The sequence below is a fragment of the Barbatula barbatula genome (genome assembly GCF_947034865.1).
Source record: "Barbatula barbatula genome assembly, chromosome: 4".
NCBI lineage: Eukaryota > Metazoa > Chordata > Actinopteri > Cypriniformes > Nemacheilidae > Barbatula > Barbatula barbatula.
Window position 1 is genome coordinate 2,755,234 of NC_136768.1, and position 21,956 is coordinate 2,777,189.

Consider the following 21,956-nt stretch of genomic DNA (forward strand, 5'->3'; position numbering starts at 1 on the left):
TGTTGTGTCCTCAGCGCACATCTTGTTTATGAAATCCCTGCCTGAAGCCACGCTTTCTATTCATGAGTGTCTTGGACCCTCATCAGACCTCTGTGTCCTAAACACACTTACATAACAGATATGGTGTCAATATTTTGCCGTGGAAAGCGGGGCCCTATCTTTGCACAGGACTCGCCAACCAGCGGCCAATCAGTTGTGTTTGTTTGTTCAGCTTAAACTGTTTGTCCTTTGTTTTTTGTGGCAGCCGACTCCTGTCGGCTTGATAAGGGTTGTGCTCTCCCGTCTATCTCTCGCTCTCTTTGTCTTTGTCTTGTTGCGCTTGTTTTCCTAAGGCTGAGGGGTTGGCGTGTCCTACTCGATCTTCTAACCGTGTAGTGCATTCGCTTTTTATTTGTAATCTAGAAACGTTAATCCAAATAAAAGGGCCACAATGTGTCTTGACTAAATGACAAAGGTACGAAGTTCACAACACGTTGCGTTGTTAATGTATTGATATCAGCCACAACATTCGCAAAGATTGACATCATTCCCCAGTTTCCGTAGCCAAACAAGTCCGCTTCCGTTAGACCGCGGGAGGTAGATCCGCTCTCGGGCCGTGATTGTAATGTTTGTGTATCTTTTAATACGTTCGGTCACAGTTGAGGAGGCCACATTGGAACGCAATTCATGTCTTTAGCAATGATGTATTCCTTATGACATCGTAATGCTACGCTGGGTGCTAGGTGCTAATATATTTTATGTATGTTGCATTGGAGATAATCATACAAAGGTGCTTTGTGTCATACTCCCCAACACATCTGTAATACGTCTAAACACAAACTGTTCGCCGAAGGGTAAACGGACATATGTTTCTTGCGTCTATCAGCCATTAATTATCGTATAAACATTCACGTTTCTTTCCTCCATTGTGTATATTAGTGACACGTATCATGTTTCCACCAGAAACCAATTACGGCTGATCAAATTGGGCAGAACCGCATTTTCATACGAATTCTTACAAGCTTGTGTTTGTGTCTGTGGAGCACTCATCATTGTACAGACTGTTCAAGTTTGTTTCTATTCTCTCGGTCCTTAGAGATAGCCAACATCAAATATGTTCCTGAGTGCCTTGTTATTTACGCTCTAGCATAGGTTCTTGTTGAGCTCCTGGCTCTGAAGAATGCCACGCATTGTGCTGTTTATACAATGTGTGCATTAATAGATGGGAGGCTGCATTTCTTCGGCACGGCAACAAAACTTATAGAAAAGCCAACCAAAGCACGAGGAAGAGGATGGTTCACTCTGCTCTCAGTCGTCCGGCGGGACTTCAGTGGATGTTTTGCGCTTTGTTGTAGCAAAAAAGCATGTAATATGTCTTTGTGTTGCATTGTGGGTATTTTTGCACGAGGTTGAATATCAGTTACGTGTTGTCACTAATAAGGATTTTTTAGGCAAGAAAACACTCACCCAAAAATAAATTGTCGTCCAAATATGTGTGACTCTTTTCCCTTCTCGAAATGACTCTTAAGTGGTTTTGTGCCAATACAATGGAAGTCAATGGCGGCTAATTTTATTTAGCCATTTAGCAATAAAGCGATATGTTTGGTAATCAACATTCTTCAAAATATCTTCTGTTGTGTTCTGCAGATGAAAGAACGTCTTACAGGTTTGGAATGACATGATGCCAAGTAAATGATGACACAATTTTCATTCAGCTTTACACATGAACCGATGCTGAAAATGCTTCAGCCTGTGTTTCTCTAATAAGCGAAGTGTCGATTGGTTCCTTCCGGGTTCGTATCGGAAAAGCCATTAAACGTGTCTGACTACGAGCTTCAGCAAGCGTCACTCTTTTGACCTCTACTACGTATCGAATGACTTCTTTGACTTTGCCCTTTATTCATGAGAAGACAGTGAATCTGTATCGATCGGGCGCAGATAAACATTTCCTTCTGCTAATTGTTGTGCTAAAGCCATTAGCTGTCCCCTTAAGCCACACAATCACAGTCACCGCTTGGATGGGCGTGAAATCTCCCGCAATTTACAATCTCATCCACTCGGCCTCTCTGATAATGACTTGAAATCCAGAGCATGGCGATGCTACTTATAACTCACTCATGCATCTGAACGTACCGCATGCACCATAACTAATCAATAAATACATCATTTACATCTGCAAAGAACTAGGCAAGCTTGGAAACTTGTTTGGTTGAAGCCTGTTGAATAAACTTTAGAAGATGGGGTTTTGTGATGCTTAGCGGCTTATCATAAGTTGTTGTAGTTCACTTGTCCAGATGTAAACACTGGTCCGGAAGCACTTCTGGATTCATTTGTATTTGTTTTATTTCTAAATCTTACACATATAATTAGATTGTACAGATGTCCGTTTAACATTTTGATTCTGTCCTATGTCCTGTTGGTGGTATTTTGTTCAAATGTTTGTGTCGTGTTAAAAAAAACGAAACAGGAAATTCTTCTAGACCAGCATTGCTTGGGTTTTCTTAAGTGGTCTATGCGTAATTAGCCTGACATTTGCATCTATATCAGTTTGCATTCTTTTCTTTTTGTTGGTGCAAGTTCAATGACGTCATACTGACATTTCCTGCTGATTTTTTTAATGATATATGTACCTTTAACTTCTTTTATTTATTTATTCATTTTATTTACTCACTTACATTTTAATTTTTTTATTTTATCATGAAATCCATTTTGATTGTGTATTGACCTAACAACAAGACCTAACAACATATGTTGACTTGCTTTGAAAAATACCTTTTAATGTGGACCATAATGAGAAAAGCATCTTTTATAAAACGTACTTTTATTATTTTCTTAAGATTTTAGTTTTGTGAAAGGTATTCAAGAACGGACAATGAGGTGATCAGGAGTCAACTGAGCTCTCCTTTACACCCGGTATCTCCTAAAGTGCAAGGTCTAGGTCTTGGTTTATGTGTGTGTGTGCATCTTAGGAGACAGATCGATGCTGTTAGGATCCAGCGCCACTGTGTTGTGTTTGTTTACCGTGAGCTTGGAGAGCCTGGCTCCTTACCACACAGACAGACAGACAGTGGCAGCTCCTCGCCCCTGTCTCTTCATAATTGATCAGGGGTGGCTGTCATCCCAAAGGGTTAAGACGTGGCAACTTTCCCCCCATCTCTCTCTCTCCCTCGCTCTCCTCCTGTTTGCTCAGCATCTCAATGCATTAGTTCAAACATTGTTCTCACCAGCTGGCAGAGCAATGCCATATGCACACGCTGTCAAGGCAGCTGTTGTCATGGATACCGGGAAGCGGCAGAAAATAAAGCAAGCTCTTGATTCTCCTGGAAGAAGTGTCAGTCTCTCGACCTTCACGCTCCTTTTCCAGACAGGCGAGACACCTGTGAAGTTATTGTGTTGTTTATGTTGCTTTATTTATTTTGTTGCGTTCGTCTTATCCTGTGCACTTCGGTCTACGTGAAACTTCAGAGGTGCTTTGAACACATGTATCAGTATTCATGTAGAACACCGTGTTGTCGACAAATTGAAATTGTAGTCTTACAGATGCATGAAATAAAACTGGACTTTTCTATCTGGTAGCTTATATTTTAATGCTAGGATGCTGTGAGTGGTTGCCAGGGCGTCTGAGTGATGCTATGGGGTTGCTAGGGTGTTATGGATGGACTTCATGTTCAAATCTCTAAACGCAAGACTAATAATGCGAATCCGTGTAGTCTATAACTGTATTTGTTATGTGACGTTAGAGAAGTAGGTATTTGGAGTGATGTGGCAGAGGAGGGCCACCGTCACCCTTGTGCTCGGGGGCCCGGCTAATGCTCGGCTCCTTGTTAATTCACTCCTGAGGTAATCTGATGTTGATTTTGTCAACTTTAATTACAGCTTCTAGGAACACTTCACATCGCCTGCCTCTACTTCAAATTGATATTATGAATATGCAAATGGGCCGGTAATTTGCAGAGAAGTGGGTATTTCAGCTGAGCACACACTAGACAGGTCAATACCACTCACACTGTGCGTGTGTGTTTTCTATTCCTGCTCTTCAGAGGTGCTAGACAAACTGTATTTATCTTTCATCACGCCTTCGTGGATTATCATGAAAAATATATATCTAGGAGACGCTTCATGGTTCATCAACAACAATGAATAGTGTAGTGGATGTAATGGCGGGTTGATGTCACTTTTCGCCGCGTTTGATATTTGATTGCGTCGCGGTGTGCGGAGGAAAAAAAAACTCATTTTGTGTCTCTTTTTCTCTGTCTGTTCGCAGGCCCTACATGTAGCAAGGCAATTACTCCTACAGCAACCAGGCAGTGGCTTGAAGTCTCCAAAGAACAACGATAAACAGCGTCCGTTGCAGGTGAGCAGTTCTTGGCTAATCTCTTAAGTCCATCCATAATACATGGCGCCCCGGAAAAGATTTCCTCTGTTCCGGCTGTGATGTTTGATTTGGCGATGTAATTCTCGAGCTGTCTGTAAAAATTCTCGAGCCGTCAGGCCTTGCCCTTCTCTAGACTAAACCAAACTTGCATCTCTCTGCTCTTAAAGACTACTTCAGGACTGAATACTTTCTTCAGCATCAAAAATAATGACGCCCTGAAAATAATAAATGTCATGATTAACCAATAAAAAACAAGCAGTCACCAATCTCCGGCTCTAAGAAATCGCCTCTGTAACGTCACTTATCCTAACTAGCCGTCATTTGTACCCCTCCAAGATAATTTGCCATTATTGATTCCAGCTGCGGAGCATCGCTATTGTCAGTGATTCTGTAAAGGTCACAGCGGCGTCGCACGCGTCGCATCCCTATTACCAGACCTGTTTACCAACCCACTGACGTGTTATTTCTCTCACATCCCGACAATACAAACGCGCCTCAAATTATGTAAGCACTTGACATCTGCCAGGCTCCGTATTTTTAGGTTTAAATTAAGTGCAAGGAGAGCGTGCCCTCCTCCCTGCTAATAAGCGCTATCAGCTAGCGCTGGTTTACCTCATTAGTACCCCGCGCATTTAATTAAAGAAAGGGAAAATCGGCACTAACCCTCGTCGTTAATGTTTTCACAGAGTATAACAATGGCGACACCTTCTGAAAGAGTCGCACCCCTGTGTATCTTATTATGCGTGCGTTTGGCCCGTTGTGATTGGTCCAGCTAGGACTTTTTGTAACATTAATATTTTGAGCGAATGCAACTTTTGCGTTAGAGAATTTTTTCATTTCTTCTCTGTGCAAAGATATTAGTTGTAAAACAAAGTCTGAGCGAATGCGGTTTCATGTATTTGTTGTAGTTTTACAGCCGTCTGTATACTTAGAGAATGGATTCCCGGGCAAACTGCGTGACTGCAAATTGCCATGCGACGCTTTGGAGAGAATCCGAATGATATTGCATGAAGAAGGTCTGGGATAACTGGTGGCCCGTGACCGAGTTCCTGACTCTAATAACACCAGAGGATTGTAAATATTGAATATTTACATTTGCTTATGCTATCCTTGCCTCATGTTAGCTATATGAATCAATATGAATCAGGTCTTGTTGAGTGGCGTCCTGTGGCTGTAGTTAATCAATGCTGTCGAGCATTTACTTTATTCACTTATTCTTGCTGTTTTAATAGTCTAGTGGTCTTGCCAAAACAAGATAATTTTCTTGTCTTTAAGTTTTAATCTGTCTTTTCTTTCGACCTTTACAGTTTAAACACTCCTTGATCGTCAATTCAGAACATGTTGTGTGTGCTTAGACATGCCAAGTAACAAGCGCTTTGAAATATGACTTATTTACATAAATAAGTAAACGCCTGCACGTTCTCCGACACTGATAAATCCGCCCCTTTACCAGTCTAGAAAAGCAATCCATACATCACAGCGTATATATTATTTACTGCACAAGCATCTAAGCGTTGCAGCTCGCATTTTTAATTACTTGTATTAATGTCTAAATCCTGTCGGCTGACTAATTCTATCCATCTCATCTTGCGCCTCCAACGTGCTCGAAAGCTGCTTTTCCACATTTGCTTAATGTGACGGGTCTATTATTATCCAGTAAACCCAGAGGAGAAGTCAATAAACACCTATTTCTTCTCGTAAATCCTTATGCCTTCACCACACTGCTTACGAGGATTTCCCAAGGCACACAACAGTCCTCTGGCGTCGTGGCGCCTTCCCCTCAGAGTGGCAATATCGCCTCCGCGTTTTATACACTGACATTTAAAACACAAATAAAAACGGAGAGGACGGAAGGCAGAGGGGATTACGGAGAGCTCACGCGAATCGCAATTGTTTCTCCCGCCCTCACGATCAGCCCCCACGTGCCATTCTTCTATTGTACGCTACATGCCAGTTTGTTTGTTTGGCAGCGGGCTCAGCGCCTGCCGCTTGGGTGTCTCGTCCTGATGGCGGAATGGACATTTAACAGAGTGAAAACAGTTGCAGGAGCAGTGTGCTTACACATGTAGGCGACACACTGAATACCAATTGTACAGCGGTGAGAAGTGGGCGAGGGTAGGTGAAGAACAAACGCAGGCCATGTCTGAGCAAAACAGCTGATGGCGTAGTGATATAATGCTGTGGAACGTAAGAAGGGAGAGTTGACCTCTGACCTGTAGGCAGGGTGGGCTGGGTAGTGTGATGTCCCACGGTTAACAAGGTGAAAGCTCCCAATGCAGTTTCGGCTTCAGCGTGCATTTGGGTGCAGACACCACCTTGAAACAGAGTTTCCATTCGCCAGGCAGCCGATTCATTGACCTTTTCTTCAGTGCAACCCAACACGCGCCACTAATGTAACTTTTTCGGAACAAAACGTCCACTCGCGTCTCCCAAATTGGCTCCAAACGTACGGAGGACGGCTGAGCGGCTCGTTGCTCTCGCGCTCCTAGACGAGAGAGGTACGAGATAGCTCAACCCAATCACTTCCTGAGCACTGAGCCATCCTCACAGTGTCGGCGATTTAAAGGTCACCGACGCGCAGCTCATCTGAGCGTCAGACTCCTGCGCCATGTTCCTTAAAATTCATCTACTCAGACCACCGACTGGAACCATGCGCAAAGCCAGTGGAATTTCTGAGAGACTTGTAGCCACAATATTAACATTTATTATTAACAACGGTCGTCTGGGAAAAACGGCGAACGGAGACAAAGAAATGGATAAAGTTGGAAAATCCGTTCTGATTTCAGAAATGTATTTACAGAATTCGAAAGGGCAGCCAAACTATTCCAATTTGTTTAATGGAGAGAGTTTTTGTTCAGATGCTTTGTCATACCGCTCAATTATTAGTGTAAAACTTTGTCTTAGATGTTTCTTTCAAATATTTCTTGGTGAAGATTTCTTGAAATACGTACTTGAGAATGGAGCTGAAATATTCATGTAGATGTTATTGCTAGTTTAAAAGATGTGGATTTGGCTAGATTGTAATCATTTTTATGAAAATGTTTAAGTTCCTATTGAAATTATCTGTTATATTGACGTGGGATTTCAGAATTGGTGTGTATTCTTTATTTTTGTCAAGGGAGAAACAAATGCTATGCAGGAGACCAACACTTCTCATTTGCTCTCCATGCTCTCCAGTTTTATCTTGGTGAAACCACTGAGATATAAAGATATCTCCGATTTTTTCATATTTTTCAGAGCGGCATGGGTAAATTGCATAGGAAGCGCTTTCGCGGGGATTCGTAATGCGATGCAAAAGAAGCTGAAGCACAACCCTTAGGCAAGAGAAGGAACGGAGGGAGTAAAAAAATAGTGGCATGGCACCGCTTTGATGTAGAAGCAACAAATGTACCTACTGACAGAAGATGCATGAGAGTAATAAACTGGTTCCAGCAGCCCTTACACATGCAGTCTGATTACTCTGGCCAGGGTGTTAATTGGATCCTAACTGGCAGATCTGATACGTGTCGCCCGGTGGTGGGAAGTCTTTCCAAGTGATGAACTATAATTCAGCGAGCTGCTTGAAGTTTGTGTAATTTACTGCGTGTCACTTGACGGGGAGAGCGATCCAACAGACTCCCTATTACCTGCGACATCACAAAGCTTTCACCAGAGAGAGAGAGAGGTGGGGGTTTGATGTGGAGTGAGGGAGAGTAAGAGACCAAGCCTTGTGCAAAAGCTTTATAGTGCATTAAGTATTTGTTTTTGATTTTAAAGCCTTGGCTATATAAATGCACAGCTTTTCTCATGCCAATAAGGCACACTTGAAAATAAAAATAGACTACGAGAGAGAGAGAGAGAGAGAGAGAGAGAGAGGTGAGATGTCAAATTGAAGCAACAGAGGGATTTCTTTAGTACGAGACAGTAGTACGATCTTCCAGAATCTTGTAGAAACATTCTTCATGTAGCTTCCCGTTTAATAACTTCCCATTAGCTCTCTTCAGCTCCTGAGGGTCCATTCTTCAGACATCCAGGGTCTGTTCGTGTTGATTTCTTTCCTATTTAGTCCTTCGTCTCATAGTTCATTGGAAAGCGCACAGACGTGCACGTCTGATCCTCCCCTGCATTGATAGAAACGAAAGCTCCATTATCGTCACGGTGATACATCTTTGCAGAAGGCCGGTTGCATCCCTGCTCGCCTTCCAGCTTTTCTAACGGAGGCCAAATCCACTCCATCATCCTCCGAAGTCACTGTTTTGTTGAACGGTAAAATAAATTGATTCGGGAAAACCGGTAGAAAGGAGTGTCCACATTGATCCCTTAATCCGAAGGATCGCATATGTGTGTGTTAGAGACTTCAAAGGATGGAGAAGTTGCTTTGTGTGTTAGTTTGTGGGTCAACAGCCCGGTAAGCGTTTACATTGGTGATCCCCACGTAATCGATTAACTTGAATGAGGAGCCATTAATTGCTGAGTGAATTAACACGGGAGGTTTTACAGATGTGAAAGGGTCAGATATCATTTGTGAAGTCCAGCTTCGGGGGGTCTTCCTCCCAGGGGGGAGATGGGGATAAATTAGTAGGACATTGAGTCACAGAATACTTGTTTTCTCTATAAAACTCCAAGTAAAACATGCTTTACCGAAGTAATTAACACGCTGTCGATTTACGGCAAGCCGATGAAGTAATTACCATCGCTCACCTTCCTATTTCTCGATTTATTTATCTAAACAGTATCTGAGGCAAGTGGCACCTCCCGCGCTCCTCTGAAGTGGCCACATTATTCAGCTATTCAGAAGCCCGACCGGACATCTTATCCGGAAACGTCCCCCATAGAGTCGATGAATTGTTCAGGAATAAAGAACTTAATCAGTATTCTCTAATTGTTTCGGCTTGAAGTTCGTCCTCGTATCAGCTCTGGTCATTTAACACTGTCCTCGAAACTGTTTCTGTTGGGAACGCACCAATGCTGATAGTGGACGATGTCTTTGTGTGGATGGGAAACAGGACCATTGGTGTTGGTATAGATGAATGGCCTTTACGTGTTCATGTGAGGCTCTGTACTTGAGTTCAACACGTGTTGACCTTTTTTAAGATGAGACTGGTTTATGGCTTTGAACGTGAACGTGTGCTTATTTTTCAGGAGGACCAATGATGTATTCTCATCAATGGTCAATTTAAAGCTATTCTTTTTACTCTCTCTATCAAGTGCAGAGACCTTTGTTTTTAAATAACAGGTCAATGGAGATCAGCTTGTAATTTCATCTGTTTTCCAATAGAAATCAAAGCACCATAGACATTTATAGTGATTTGTGGGCATGCTTGTTGGTTTAGAAAACAAGAGAGATATTAGTCCGCTAGTAAATTTCTTCTGATCTTTTCAGTTTTCTCATTAAAAGCGTTAAAAACCTTCTGGAGCTGGAGGTGATTGTAAGATGACTTTTAAAGAATGATGTTATTAGAATTGTGTCATACAGCGTGCATTGAGTTGCATCTCTGGTCATATTTTTCATCCGGCATCCTGCGAAGGCCTATTATCTGTAAATGTTTACGGTTGGACCCTTCGACGAATGCTCATTAATTATGCCCCTTCTTGGCAAAATCATTTCGGGGAGAAGCAATTCAGCCTCTGTTCCTTTCAATTCACCCGGCTTGTCAATCATCGCCCCCCGCAGTATCCGGCGCAATGGAGGTGTTATATTCCGCCAATTATCATGTCATATACTCGAAAATGTAAATGAACGTGTGTAAAATTAAATTTATGGGTTGTCAGTGAAGAATAAGAACCAGGAGAGCAATAACTTATCTGCTTTCATCTCTCAGCCTCTTATATATCATGCAGAAAACGCAGGCGATAAATGCAGGAATTAGCGGCGTGCGCGACTGGGGAGCGTGTGGGCCAAACCTTCGATTTAGTCTTTGTCGTTTCTCTTTTTCTTTTCAAACATGCGAGTCGGGTTACATTACTATTCTGTTGGTTTGAAAGTCTCTCTATTGGTACATTAAAATATGTAACATTTCGCCTGTCGAGTTGTGCTCGATAAATAAACTCCTAGTCGATTATTCTGAAATGTACATGTTTATTGTATTTGATGCGCTGCGGAGCAAACAAGGTGATGGTTGGTTATTCAGCGCATAGCTCATTTAAATAGACAAATAATGGGCATAATAAGAACATCTCCTTTTGTATTTTCATACTTTGGGTTTCGTATTGTCATTTACGCCGGCGTAGAACCCTGGCTGAACCTGAGGGTAATTACACATCACAAATGTGTCTTAAGGTTTAATAACATTGAAGGTGTAAGCATACATTTGCATAATTACATGCAGCTGTTTAATTTGTGACTTTGTTGCTTTGTTCCTTTAGTTTTTTTCTGCCCTTTCAGTTTAGCCATCTTCACACCTTTTCCCCCAAAGACAGACACAGAGAGAGAAAAAGAAAAGTGTATTTGTGTGTCGAGTTTTGGTGCCATCTAATGAAGAATGGTGCTCGGATTTGTTTGAATATGAATATGAGTGAGGATGGAGTGTGACCTTCAGCTCCGCTACTCAGTTCATCAGGATTAGTCAAGCTCGGCGCTCAGGAGCGCTAATGCATAATGACTTCTAAAATGAAAAATGTGTAGTGACCATGCAAATGTCTCTGCTAATCAAAGAGGGGAACCTGAGCTGGGCCGAGCCAAGAGACTAAAACAAGGACGTGTCAAGGCCCTGAGAGCTCAGATGTACGGAAAGCAATCAAGCGGTCTTGATTAGCTGGCGCGAGGATGGCCCGTGCGTCAAGCCGGGTTCCTGACACGATGCTCTCACCCCACACAACGTTTTAATGGATGCACGGCCCGCCTCGCAGCACAAGCGTGTTACTGGTTTCTCAAGCATGGAAAACACTGAAATAGAGATGTTTACCTGTCCAGACATTGGACACTTGGCTGTCTTTGTGGCGGACAGCATCTGTCTAAGTTGTTGTGTTGAAAGATGCACCAGGCATCAAAAAGTACAAAGGAGACCCAGAGGAGTCGGCCGTCAGTCGAAATGTCCAAAAATAAAAAAAAACTCTCTTCACCAACTGTGGAAAGAAAAACATTACTTCCCCCATAATATTGTTTAATCTTAGACATGAATCAAGATGAAATGCAAACGTTGCACATGTTTAACATGCATGCTGGCAAAAGAAGAGCGATGCACAGAAAACCTGCCTTATTGATCCGCGTGTTTCTGTGCTGTTTTATAAGAACTGGGCTGCGAAAATATTTTCTTTTTTTTTTTTCTAAACAAGAATACGTTTGACAGCTGGTATTTTAATGATTCTTATCATTTATAAAATGACATGAATTTTTTAAAATGACATCTCATAGAAGACTTGTGCCTCTGGCTGCTTTCTTCCAACTTGGAAACTTCAATGCGTAGCGAGAGGCAACTGGTAATTCCCCATCACCTCTGTAAGACATACTACTTCACAGCCGCTCAGCTTCAATCAGAAGTTTCTCCAAGAGTTTTCAAAGACAAATCCACGCTACTTAGTCCAGCCGGTCTTCGACAGGCCATGCGCCCTCCGTACGCTGCAGAGATGCTCATCTTCTTAGCGTTTCCTTGTGTGTTAAAGTCTCTGGAGGCAGTTCACAGGTTCAGCTAATTAAGGTCCTCCTCTATTTTAAGCGCCGTGCCTTTACCATCGGGAACATGTGACAGAAAATATCTAAAGTACACATGCGGCCGCGTATACACACATGCATGATTGCACGCTCCACACGCATGCGAGTGTTGCTTTATAAAAGGCATGGTTGATGTTCTAACATTCCGGATGTCTCTTGTATCTCCGCAGGTGCCAGTGTCTGTGGCAATGATGAGTCCACAGGTGATCACACCGCAGCAGATGCAGCAGATACTTCAACAGCAGGTTCTTTCCCCACAGCAGCTCCAAGCGCTCCTTCAACAACAACAGGCCGTCATGCTTCAGCAGGTAGACTCGCATTCATGTCCTCGCTCATTTTTTTGCGTATGTAACGGCAACATGTAGAACCTCTCTGGTTCTCATGTGCCCTTGGCACAAAAACAGATATAGACAGGCTGTGTGTTGTTTTCAATGAGGGGTCACAGATACACACTTTACCTTCATAAGCATAACTACACAAGTACTATTCAAGCCATGCTTTAGTTTTAGTGGCGTCCTTTTTTTCTTAAAAATGTCTTAATGTCACTTGTCACAGAAATAGTTGTAGTTGGGGGCATCGTTGTTGTTTTTAAGGGGCGTTGAGATCAGAAAATCAGTCAAACTTGCAGGGTTTATGGCGGACGTAATTCTTATCTTTTACAGTCCCTGTCAACTGGGAGATGCCATCCTTTTTATTTACGTAATTCGACGCGATTTCGATAGTGGGTGTGGTTTTCGTCTTTTTATGCAATTTGATTGGATGTATAAAAACAGCCGCTGCATTTTGAAATCCAACTGGTAGCAGACTGACTGTCGAAGGGGAGGAGTAACGGATGCTCCGCCCAAGTCGTCTAACATACGTCATTTAAGATGGACAGTAATTACAGGAAGGAAGTGCATTTTCAGATTTTAACTAAAGATTATGAGGACACTCAAATTTAAAAAAGAGGATGTCCTACATTGATAAACTATTTATTTAATGCTGCAGTATTTCATGAAAAAATAGTCATTGTAATATTTTATTTCACTGGGTCTTTAATCATTTTCAAAAGCTCATCTTTACAAACATCTCCATTAACTCACTTGATTATAATTAGGTATCTACAATCGACGTCGAGCAGCACGTACCCAAGACGTCTCCCGCCGAACGCTCGGCCCCTGTATTAAAGCGATGAGCTCCCGAGGACAGCACTCAGCCTAGGAGCACACAAGTGTGCTAAATGCATTAATTCACAATGATGAATTCTCTCCTCTGAGTGCCTCGCATTCGTTTCAGAATTTCACTGCCTGTCAAGGCATCAGAGAGGAAAAAATATATAGGCAATAAGATTAATTGTTCCTCCAGCGGTAATGTGCAGCCGCATAAAAGTCCATATGGAGATGCACGACGTGGGGAAGTGCCGGTCTCTTTGTCTCGACTGGAGAGAGATGTTATTTATGACGTGACACGCAGAAGCACATCCAGGCGTATCGGGCGGCCTCGGGAGCTCGGCTGCGACTCTGTTTGTTCAGCTCCGAAACTTTGCAACGGAGGTTCTATTAATGGCACGGCTGCTGAACGAAAAAAAATGATGTTTTTGTTTTCATTTGTCTGTCCACAGCAACACCTGCAGGAGTTCTATAAGAAACAGCAGGAACAACTTCATCTACAGCTTTTGCAGCAGCAACATCCAAACAAACAAGCAAAAGAGGTACGACGCGTGTGTGAGACAAAAGTGATGCTTTTATTCATGTTCGCCACAACCGGCTACTTGTAAATCAGTTTCTGCTGTCTTTTCTCGAGGGAACTTTTGTGGTAAGGCTACTGTAATGTTGCCTTAAATTAGACAGTTGTCAAGTGTCTCAAGTCCTTGTCCTTACTGTTACGTTGACGCTAAAAGGCCCGTTTTAGAGTACAGCGCAGGGTGCGTTCATTAATGAACCGCCGCGGCGGGTTTGGTCCGACTAGCAGAAAAGTTCGACCGCAGCGAGCTCATAAATCAAACTGACAGTCAGACCGCAGATCCAGCTGACAGACAGAATGCCGCATCGCCGACACGGAGAGGCAGGCATCAAAAAGCGAAGCGGTGCGGAGAGGGAGGGCAATCCAAACAAAACGCGTGGAAGGTGTTAAATTGATCAGCTAGGTATAGCAGACGAGAAACGTCCCCCCAGCTGTCTCTTCAACCAGCACCTTTAACCATTGTCTCTATTCAAGCAAGCCATTATGCAGGGCCTACAGAAAAGCAGGCCTGACCTCCCGGAGGCTTTGTTTCTGTTTGGATTTGCGAATAGATTTTTTTCAGCCTCCCGCCATCAAATATGGAATAGAAATTGCTCCCTTATTTCTCACGAGACGGCGGAGCCAATCCTTGGTGCTCTCTCTCATTATGCAGTCTGTTTTCTAGTGAGCGCATCACAAGTTTTGCTTCTTTTTACCTCTCGCTCCTTCATCCCTAAAGTTAGAGTGTGAGGTCTTCCTCACAGCTCGGCCGAAGGTCTTCCTGTGGTTCTGGTCTAATTCTGAGTTAAAATCGGTAGTTTAACTTTTCTCCTGTAAAAGCATCACTTTTGTCTTTGCTTTCTTGTCACTGAGTAGTTCGTAATGTATTATGACAGGAGAGAAGGATAGAGACGGTTGAAGTTAAAGAGTTCTCTGCAAAAACTAGATCTCAGTTTGATAATGGACGTCAGGAGAGTATGGCCACAGAAGCAAACTTCAGTCAGTTTTATTCAGTCTGTGCATCGTGGAAATGCAACCGTTTCATCACTGTGCATTTCCATAGGTGAGACAAAAGATGAAAAAATGTTAGGACACATGTCAGATAGTTTTGAACATCAGGTCGTGAATCAAAAGCAGAATAAATTTCTTTGTAAATCAAATTTTGTCAAATTAAGTTCAGTTGTCTCCATTAGTGCAACTAAACCAAAATAATACAAAAATAAATACAGATTAATGTATTTTAAATACATCCTGGCTGCGACATTGCATGCATAGCTGCATTTAATCACTGCAGTTGTTGTTGTTTTGTTTGCTGTCTTATGCAAGACTAATAAACAGGGTTGGGAGGGGGTGTGCTGTAAATCTCTCCCTCGCTCACTCCTCCCCATGGCCCCATAAGCTTTAATGGACCATTAGAAATCCAAAACAATTAACTATCAATGGTGAAAGGAGGGGGCTTCCCATCCGAGATGCAGATTTGGAAGAGTGGGCTGCACTTGGGCTACATGCTTACCCGTGTGTGCCACCAATGTTTGTGTGTGTGTGTGCTCGCTCACTCGCTCTCTTTCTCTTTTTCTCACTATAGCAACAGCAGCAACAACAGCAGCAGCAGCAGTTGGCGGCACAGCAGCTGGTTTTTCAGCAGCAGCTCCTGCAAATGCAGCAACTGCAACAGCAGCAGCATCTGCTCAACATGCAGCGGCAGGGCCTCCTGTCTCTGCCCCCCGGCCCGGGACAGCCCACCCTACCCGGACAAAACCTTCCACCAGGTAAGCCCGACTCACGTGACTTCCGACAACAACCTGAGCATACATGCACGTGTGTGAGCGTGTCATCCCCTGGGAGTTTGTTTTTCTTTTTCTCTCTTTCCTGCTGCAGTTTCAGCGTTTCAGTTTTTTCTGCTCTCTCTCGTGCCTGTGTGTGTGTGAGGTTGTTGTTTTCCTCTCTCCCTCTCTCTATCTCTCCCCACCCCCCTTGCCTGTTGTTGTTGTTTACTGACTCAGTGCGAAGCGAGAGCTCAGAGGAAGACGAGCTGTTGCCATTTGCTTTTCTTGGAACAAACACCTGGCGCTACCGTTTATCGAAATGCCGCCGGATGACAATTGTTCGAAAATGCCTCTTAATTGGAGTATTACAGTGGCGGCGCGGAGAGGAATAGTCGTTTTTTCATTCAAGGGATTATATCATGATACAATCCTGCAGACAAAGGCTTGTTTATGAATGCATAATCATGTGCAGATGAGATCCTGCCCTCCCGGTGAAGTCAGCTCGGTTTGCACCACTGGATCCCACGGAGATGAGCGTCCGAGTCGATCTCACGCCGGTTTATCTCCAGATGCTTGATTTTAAAACGCAGAAGAGCAGCACAGGTTTACCGCCCTCATTCGTGGGTCACCTGATATGGGGCGGAATATGACATCATAATGGGCGGTCCTTAATGCTGGTGTTTATAGATGATTATGTTTCTAAAGGTTTTTGTGACTCTCTTACAGCTGGACTGAGCCCTGCCGAACTCCAGCAACTTTGGAAAGACGTGACCAGCGGTCACACCATGGAGGACAACGGACTTAAACACAGCGGCCTGGACCTCAGCACCACCAACTCCTCCACTACCTCCACCAATAACCCCAAAGCTTCTCCGCCCATCACTCACCACAGCATCTCCAACGGCCAATCCCCAGCCCTCAACAACCGGAGAGAGAGGTACATCATACTGTACGTATATATAGTGTGGCGCTGTCAGCGAAGCTAAGGGTACAGTGATCACATTGAATTACTGATTTGAGTCCCGTAAGGAGAAATGATTTGTGTTTTACTCTAAACGTACTGTAGGCACTTTGAATAAAAGCTCAATGTGCTCATTTGCACTCAGCACAGACAGCAGTTTTTTCATAAATCCAAACAACCGTTTAAACTACTTTTCATGTGAGACATCAGCGACGCGTGTTAAAAAAAACTGACATCGTTGTTTGCGAAACACAAAACATGCATATTTCTAAAGGGAGAACTGTGTTTTTGTTTGCTTGTTCTTCAGTAGTTTATCAAGATCTGGATAACAGTCTCAATAAGAACGTCCCACGAGAGCGTGCGCTATTAAACACACTGCATTCCCGTATATCAAACGCAGGAACACACACCTCACTGTACATTAAGTATTTAGTACCTCGCTTTTCTTTTGAAAGGACTTGTCCGTCACGTAAATAGAAGACTCGACGCTTGTGTGGCATTTTCTGAGGGTTTATCCGCGCAACAGCCCTTTTATACGTATGTTAAACATACACTGGCATATTTCTCCATCCTCTGGTATCTATTATTAAGCGTTTGTATGTTAGCACGTAGCAACAGCCGTCAACTTCTGACTGGGGGCGGATGTGCTGCTTAATTGGTTTCTACTACCGAAAACCTGTGTGTGAGAGAGATACCTTAACAGAGAGAGAAGACAAAATGGTGTAAAAATAGGTTACACTTCATATTTTCACATTGCTGTCGTGTCACGGGGTGTGTTGCATTGTCAGTGCAGATGCACTGGATCGATACAAGGAAGGTAAAATAGCCTATAAGATTTTATACGAACACACTCTTGGATGATTCCACACATTAGACCCTCGGCACCAATCCAACCTACAATGGCGGACGAGGTCGTAACTTACCTCAATGCCTTTTGACAACAGTGTCTTTAAGTGTCCTTAAAACGCCACGTTTACCTCAAACGAATCTCCGGGTGGAATTAAAATACAGGGGCTGTTTTCTTTTCACTGTTGACACAAGTTGGCCGTAATGGCTTTACAAGGTGAAAGTCGGATGGAAAAATGTAGACGGGCAGTTTTACTTGGCTGGGTGTGTTTTAAATGCTTGTGTCTTCCTAAGAAACTGTGTGGGATCAATAATCAGAATGTGGTGTAATGTCAAATTTAACAGATTTCCTGAGCATCAGGTCTTCATCCACCTTTTGGTTCTCTCAAAGGTTAACCATTTCAGAGAAATGGACTATAATGTTATGACCCAGATTTTGACCTCTCCAATGGATTTGTCATCATGTTTTTTTAGTTTTAATTCTTTCTTATTCCTTCTCTTTCTCTTTAAGTTCACTGCATGAAGAGACTGGGGCGTCACACTCCCTCTATGGTCACGGAGTATGCAAGTGGCCAGGATGTGAAAGTATCTGTGATGACTTTGGACAGTTTTTGAAGTAAGTCAAGATTGTGTCTGTGTTTTTTATATACATATCTTTCTTAGGTCAGAATTGCAGATCTTTTCACTCTCACACTTAGCTGTAAATGCGCTAAGGCACGAACAGCAAATCTCTGGAGGCATCAGACTGTCAGAGGCGGTGTTTAGAAATGACCGCAGATCGAGTTCGCATCTCCACGGCGATGAGCGGATGACGGGTTGGCGACAAGCGTCAAATAGCTAATGGCAAATGGCGTAGTCGCTCACAATAGCACGTATTCAGTGTTGTCATGGTGCGGCTAACCGAGTGAAATGATCCCTTCATGCTCCATCAACAATTTAGTTAATTAGCTCATTTGTAATTGGTCGGCTTTGTTGCCGGGATGTGAGAGGGGGACATCATAGGAGAAGGTGTTTGTGGCGCGGGCGATTGCAGGTTATCAGGTTGCCACTCTGAGGAAAGAGGCTCGTTTTCGAAGAGCGGAGAAAGGGTTCATTTGAATATTCTAATTAGATCCATGATTAACTGCGAAATAATAATCTGCCATGAGTGTAAATGTCCACGTCAATTCATATAAACGCCATTTGAGTGGGGGACATTGTTACTCTTGCGGTGGAGAATTGGGGGGTGGAGAACATCACAACTGCTTGAGACGTAATCTAGACTTCGCGCTAACAAGTTACAAATGTATTTCCAAACACTTGTTAATTGCATATGACCTTAAAAATGTCGCAGTTTGGTTATGAGAATTATGGCGTTCGAATAAGCGGTTGAATAAAAAAGTCTTACAGCCTGTGTAGTAGGACACCGTTACGACAATCACCCTCCGCTTCTCTTCCGTTCGCCGTCAAAAAGTGCGGGCGAGACACCCGCATTCCCTCGCCGAGTCAAAGACGCCCATACTGTAACCCGTACATGAAAACGTTCCAACAAACGACAGCGTGATCTGAGGACGAGAGATGGCGGGTGGCGCCGTGCCTTGGAGGAGCGTTTGCCGGTGTCAGGAAGATGCTTTTAATGTCTTTTGGAGACGCTAGTCACTGCTGCGTATCATCCAGGTACACATGCTTAAAATGGTTTACATAAAACAGGTGTCAGATTCAGATGGCACCTTTGATGGGAAGCGGGGGGCGGATTCACCCAGCCCGTAGCTCGCAGGAAAGAAAGCATCCTCAGTTTTGTAATCTTTGTTGTGTTGCTGAGAAAGTTGTCAAGATCAGCGTTTAAGCGCAGCTCGGCGTCTCTTTCATGCCGTGCGCACCTGGAAAGGGTAGCCGAGAGGTGCCTGGCGCGTTATATTAGCTCTGAAGTTCAAATGGAATATTACCCTACTCTACACGTCTGTGTGTGCGTGCATTTGTGTGCGTTTCACCTCGAGATGCGTTTATTAATGCAACAACGCGCATCGGGGTATAATTCAGGGCTTATTTGGGGGTTACGTGGAACTTAAAGCAGGGGCTAATGAATTCAGAGCAGTCTGGCACTGTTCTGCCACGCTGGCAATTTTGTCTTTTTTTTGGTGCAGATTGCTGCCGGAGTTCTCTTATTGATTTGCTCTCACATGTTTGAGATAACACAGGAAAGAGTGCAGGGAGAAAAACAGAAACATAGCTACAGTCCTGTAATGAAGATTGACACTCTAGTCATGGCAGACGCTCGCCATTTATAGCATGTGACCACAATATACGGTTGTGTGTTGTAATAAACTTTTTTCATAGCAGGAATTACCTTACAAGGAAATAAATATTGTGTCTTACCTCATAACAAGAAAAGCAACCTGCCAATGACTAACTGGAACTTCAATGGTTGTGAATTAAATCCAATGAGGAAGTAGCAGGTTAAAGGGATAGTTCACATGAAATGAAAATTCTGTCATCATTTGTTCAACCTCATGGCGTTTAAAACCTGTATGAGATAAAACAAATTGGCGGAACACAAAAGAAGATATTTTGAGAAAAATCTCAGTGGTTTTGCGTCCATACAATGGAAGTCAATGGGGTGCAGTGTTGTTCGGTTACCAACGTTCTTCACAATATCATCTTTTGTGTTACGTAGAAGAAAGTTTTAAAGGTTTGGAATGGCATGAGGATGAGTAAATTATGTACAAATTAAAAAAATTCTGTTGATCTATCCATTTAACTTTTTCAAAAACATCGTCCTTGGTGTGAAGAGGCTTTAAGGTGAGATTGAGTGTAAGGGTTAACCAAAGCACCGTTTCTCAGGCCATCACTGCATTACGTCTCCGTCAGTCAGTTTCTCAGTCCCATCAGAGCCCTCATTCCCCGTTTCAAAACAAAAATCAATATGCTTATAAGATGACCCATAAATTACAGGCAGCTCTAGAGATGTTTGCTCAACGCTAGCCGTGAGCGGCTGGCCTCATCTCATTCTCTTCTCACCTCTCTGTTTGATCTAAACCCGCCGCATCTAACTCATTAAGAGATATCGGTGACTGCATGCAACCCCCACGCTTTTACTATTGCGTAGCCAAACATCTACCATCTGAATATTTCATAGCCCAACTATAAAATGTATGTAATTAGCATCTCTAACTAGCACGATGAACCTCACGACAAGGTAGTAAGATATAGGCACCTCCTCCTACCTGTCCAGCTAGCGCGAGCAGCCGTCCGTGGGTTTGGAAGCAGCTGTGATTTATGACATCCACCATACATCAAATGCGTTCGATAGCATTATGAGCATTGAAATGAAAAGGGTATTTGCAGCATTAGTTCCCTGCGAGGGACCTGATTACATGATTAATGAAATGCCCCTTCGCACGCGCATTCTGAAACAGCAATTAGGCACAGGGCCGAAGGACTCTCCAGTCATCCTCGCCGGTGCTTTTCTCAATGCTATCTCACTCTTGATTTATAACGTAGAATATCGGAGCATTAGACCTGAAACGGTTACAATAGCAGAAAGGGGCGCGACGGAATGAAATAATTTTAAACGGGCACGGGCGTAATTGAAAGGTAGCGGGGTCCATTGTGCTTTCAGATGTCCTTCGCTTTGATTGGCGTGTTCGAGGAGGATTATGAATACGTTGTTATTTTGCATATTGCACACAAACAATAGCCGGGGCTATGAATAGAGAACGAAAAGAGAAAATGCTTAGTAGTGTTAAAACTGGAGCTCGGCGCGTCTGGGGGTGTGTGCGCTGGCGCTAATGCACTGCAGGCTGTACTGTAAATGATCATGGAAGGGGTCTGCAAGCTAACCTATAATTACAGGAAAGAGAGTGGCAGCTTTGGCATTTTACAAGCATGTGTTCTGAAAGAGCGCTTTGTGGGTTTGTCACCAATGATAATTTAGATAGAGGCTCATTACTGAACATCACAACACTTTTAAAAACCTTTTCGCCTCCGTGCGTTCGCCGGGAATAAAGGTCTATTTTAATGGCGGGCTTCTTTTGTGTCCTGCAGACAAAATCCAATCAAGGAGAACCGCCATTGACTGCTCCTGCAGTCTGAAGTGTTTTTTTTATAATATTCTAATGAAAGGATGAGTAGATGCATTTAATATGTCGGGGAGAATAATGCACTCTTCGTAGGAGGCGCTTTTTAAATGTTACTCGAGTTAAATTGCATTTATTGTATTTATTTCTCGATAAATGGCGCATACAAAACCGCCGTGCGAGGCCTTTTGTACGCCATCATCTCTCTGTTAGTCTACATGACACGTCTAGCTATTGTGATGATAAAGACCGGCTTTCAGCCAGCCTGTTCGAGGGTATGTGGTTTGTTAAAAGCTAATGGGCTGGACGTCATGTAATCCCAAAATCATATTCATCAACGGTAGTTTTAGTTACACTCTTAATTTGTGTGCGAGACAATGCGTGAATATTTATTATAAAGAAACAGGGACGCGATGCTGTTGGTTTTATTGGCTGATCTGTTATTGCTTTTTGCCTACAGGCATCTTAACAACGAACACGCTTTGGACGACAGGAGCACCGCTCAGTGTCGAGTACAGATGCAAGTGGTACAGCAGCTAGAGATACAGGTATCGTAATGTGTTTTGATGTTTAAAGTTGTAATCTGTACGTTTTGTTACAAATAAACACAAATCTGTCATTGAGACGGTCTGTGAAATGTCAT

At 43.2% G+C, this 21,956-nt stretch overlaps 1 protein-coding gene across 1 annotated transcript in view; it reads left to right on the forward strand.

Annotated features, from left to right (window-relative positions):
• Nucleotides 1-21,956, forward strand: part of foxp2 (forkhead box P2) — an 86,207-nt gene that overhangs the window by 47,426 nt on the left and 16,825 nt on the right. Inside the window, exons 4-10 of the mRNA XM_079455432.1 lie at nt 4,244-4,333; nt 12,155-12,292; nt 13,585-13,674; nt 15,271-15,454; nt 16,178-16,388; nt 17,770-17,874; nt 21,774-21,861. Coding sequence (XP_079311558.1) covers nt 12,173-12,292; nt 13,585-13,674; nt 15,271-15,454; nt 16,178-16,388; nt 17,770-17,874; nt 21,774-21,861 — 798 coding nt within the window. The 5' untranslated portion in view covers nt 4,244-4,333; nt 12,155-12,172. The remainder of the gene's footprint in view (nt 1-4,243; nt 4,334-12,154; nt 12,293-13,584; nt 13,675-15,270; nt 15,455-16,177; nt 16,389-17,769; nt 17,875-21,773; nt 21,862-21,956) is intronic.